General features: G+C 62.8%; 1 protein-coding gene across 1 annotated transcript in view; it reads right to left on the reverse strand.

Moving 5' to 3' along the window:
- LOC109302623 (zinc finger protein 436-like) overlaps positions 1-2,748 on the reverse strand; it is a 30,215-nt gene extending 27,467 nt beyond the window's left edge. Inside the window, 3 exon segments of the mRNA XM_019524251.1 lie at positions 818-975; positions 1,699-1,909; positions 2,024-2,748. Coding sequence (XP_019379796.1) covers positions 818-975; positions 1,699-1,909; positions 2,024-2,386 — 732 coding nt within the window. The 5' untranslated portion in view covers positions 2,387-2,748.
- Between the last annotated feature and the right edge of the window lie 441 nt (positions 2,749-3,189).

Consider the following 3,189-nt stretch of genomic DNA (forward strand, 5'->3'; position numbering starts at 1 on the left):
TTGGCATCGGCTGCAGAGACCCTCTGCTCTCCCCAGTCCTAGCCAGGGGGGAGAGAACTTGCTGGGATCAGCTGTAGAGACCACTGCCCCAGGCTGCCTGGTGCTGGCTGTCTGTCATGGAGTACCCAGAGGGGCTCTTCCCTGGTACCTCAGTTCTTAAAATGTCCCATTTCAGTGGTTCTCAACCTTTTTTGTGTCAGAGCCCATTTGTAAAGATTGATGGCCAGTCCTGACTCAGTGCCCTCACTCCCGACCCGCTACCCCCCACCCCCAGGTCCCAGCCCCACCGTGTGTGGGGCAGGCAATGGGTGTGTGGGTCCGGGATGGGTGTGTGATGCATGGGGAGCCCCAAGTAGTCTTACGGGCTGGGACTCTGCCAGCGTGAAAAGGACAAGCCATGGGTTCCCACGATTTCCTCTTTTAAAGGAGAATCCATTTTAAAATTTGTTACTCCACTTGCAAAGTTTGTTTGCGACTCTGTCATATATTCTTGCAACCTACTTTAGGGTTGCAACCCATGGGCTGAGAAACGCTGTTCTATTTCACTGATCCCTAGAGACAGCCCAGGCAGCACATTTAGGGGCAGGGAGCCCAGCTCCAGGGACTTTGACCCGGCCTTTCCATGCCAGCACCCCTGGCTCTCTGCGCCCAGGAGCGCACTGCTGCTAATGCAGCCTGGGGTGTTTGCAACGCTGTCACCAGAGACTTCTCGCTCTTCAGGTCTCTGCTCCCCAAACTCTTGACAGCACCCCTGGCTCCTCCAGGCCTCTGCCCCAGCTGCACTCCCACCCCCACCTCGAGCTCGTGACCTGCTCACCTCCATGCTCTCCCCCTGCTTCGCCAGCCTGCCCTGCCCCAGCCCAGGTGTCAGGGAGCCACTCTGTCCCCGTCTCCCTGGGGAGGGTCTCTGCAGCTCCCGGTTGACAGGCCCTTCCTCAGGAGGCTGCTCATCCGCTCTGCTCAGGGTCCCAGCACCTGCCGGTGAGAAGGGAGTGCACAGGTGAGCCCTGGGGTGGTGGCAGAGGAAAGCCCTGCTTGTCGCCTGGACTGGCCTGGGGTGAAGGGGGCTGGAGGCTGCAGTGTGTGGAAGAGGGGGGAGAAGGGAGACTCACTGTCCCACCGACAAGGGGCTGGAGATTAGCTCCTAGAACTGCCCCAGCACCAGTGGTGATCACAGCACTGTGTCAGAGCCTGCAGGGACATCACTCCTGGGAAAAAATCTGGAGGGATGTTGGTGCTGTCAGGTCCACATGTTGGGGTGTTGGGGGTGAAACACAGGGTCAGTCTACTCCAGGACACGTGAAACACTTCCAGGGCCACTGGAAGAACAGGAGCTGCTGACCTGCTGGAGCACGGACCCATCAAACTGTTCTGGCAGAGATTTCTGCACTGGGCGACGGGGCCTCCTGCCACTGGACAGGGGAGACCCCCCCCACCGCTCCTCACCTCGCCTGGGGAAGGGCCTGGTTCAGGGCACCTGCCCGGGGACCCTCCACATGCCAACAGCTCCCAGGTCTGCACTGTCTTGGGGCCCTGCAGCAGGACGGAGGCCTGGGTGAACTGCACCTGGACCAGCCACAGGCCACAGGGGACTAACAGTGCCAACACTAATAATGGTGGGGGGTGGGGGGAGGTAACTGCTACTCTTTGGGTGTCGAGCCCATGGTAACCATGTATATCAAAAAGGCTGGGAAGGACCTGGCTTGGGGTTGGGCGGGGGCTCCTTTTTGCAGACATGAGGCAGCTCATCCTCGGGCCCTGGGGTTTTTTTCTCTCCTGCCTTCACCAGAGGCCTGTCCTTGCCATGGGCCTTCGGCTGCTGCACCTTGGAATCAACATACACCGACAGGGCCCCAGTGGGCTGCATCTTGTCTGAGGACACCTCCTTGATTTTCACTTGCACTGTGACCTGGGGACGAGATAAATGTGTCACTGGGGAGCTTGGATCTTGGAGGGAACATCCCCCAGACACGTGGAGGGATAGATGGCAGCAATGATGATAAGGGGGAAACAATGCTCTCACCTGGAGCTGCTTGTCCTCCTCTTGGCACATCTGAGCCCTTTCGGCCAGGGCCACAGCCTGGGCGCAGGTCTCCACACGGCCCCCGCACGCCCAGCTCCGCATCTCCGGGGGCAGGATGGCCAGGAACTGCTCCAGCACCACCAGCTCCAGCATCTGCTCCTTGCTGCGGCGCTGGGGCTCCAGCCAGCGCCGGCACAGCTCCCGCAGGCGGCTGCAAGTCTCCCGCGGGCCCTCGGCGTCCCGGTAGCGCAGGCCACGGAAGAGCCGGCGCCAGGGCTCTGGGGTGGGGGGCTCGTCCCGCGGTGCCAGCACTGGGGGGGCGGAGGGCAGCTCGGCCTGGCCTGGGGGCTGTGTGGCCTGCATTGCGTCCTGCCCCCACAGCTCTCGGTGCTGCACCGGCTCCGGTCGGGTCGACACGAGGGACTTCTGCCCCCTCAGCCCCTGCCTGCAGACCTCCTGGGCCCTGCTCTGCCAGCTCCCGCCGGGAAGGGAGGCCCACGGCTGCCACGGGCTCCGGTGCAGCACCCACGTCTCCTCGGGAGGGGTCTCACTGGCCTGGGCCGGGGCTCTCTGCCCTGTGCTCACGCCCTGCGCTGTCGGCAGTGTCCGGTCTTCAAGGCCACCTGTGGGAAAGGAGACAGCGGAAATCTGGCCATGGATTGGAGACCCAGGACCATGACGCTGCCCAGCCCGAGGTCTGTCCAGCCTGGTTGCCCCTGACTGCCCCCCACTCGGAGCAGTCTCAGGACCGTCCTCGCTTCCCCTCTGGCCCCAGTGCAGGACGTGGGCACCAGGCGAGCTGGAGAAATGGTGCAACCCCAGCTCCCTGCACCCTCCACCAGCACCACACCTGCTCCCTCCTCCCCCCACCCTGCAGTTAGGGTGACCCCCGCACCCTGATTGGGGGGGACAGTGCCCAAACAGGAACCTCAAATCCCGGTCCTGGGCTGCATGACCCCGGGACAGCATTTGTCCCAAATTCACCGTGACTAGAGGAATGGGAAACCGTGCTTTCCCTTTGCAGGCGGGCAGGTGCAGGTGTGCGAGGGGCCGGTGGGAGGGGGACGCAGGGGGCACCAGGGCACTCGCACACCCACACACAAGCGCCCGGCCGTGAATGCAGCAGGAAAGGCTGGGGAGCAGCTCCCTGCAGGTACGTGTATGGG

Source organism: Gavialis gangeticus, unplaced genomic scaffold (assembly GCF_001723915.1).
Source record: "Gavialis gangeticus isolate Ggan-Ray unplaced genomic scaffold, GavGan_comp1, whole genome shotgun sequence".
Taxonomy (NCBI): domain Eukaryota; kingdom Metazoa; phylum Chordata; order Crocodylia; family Gavialidae; genus Gavialis; species Gavialis gangeticus.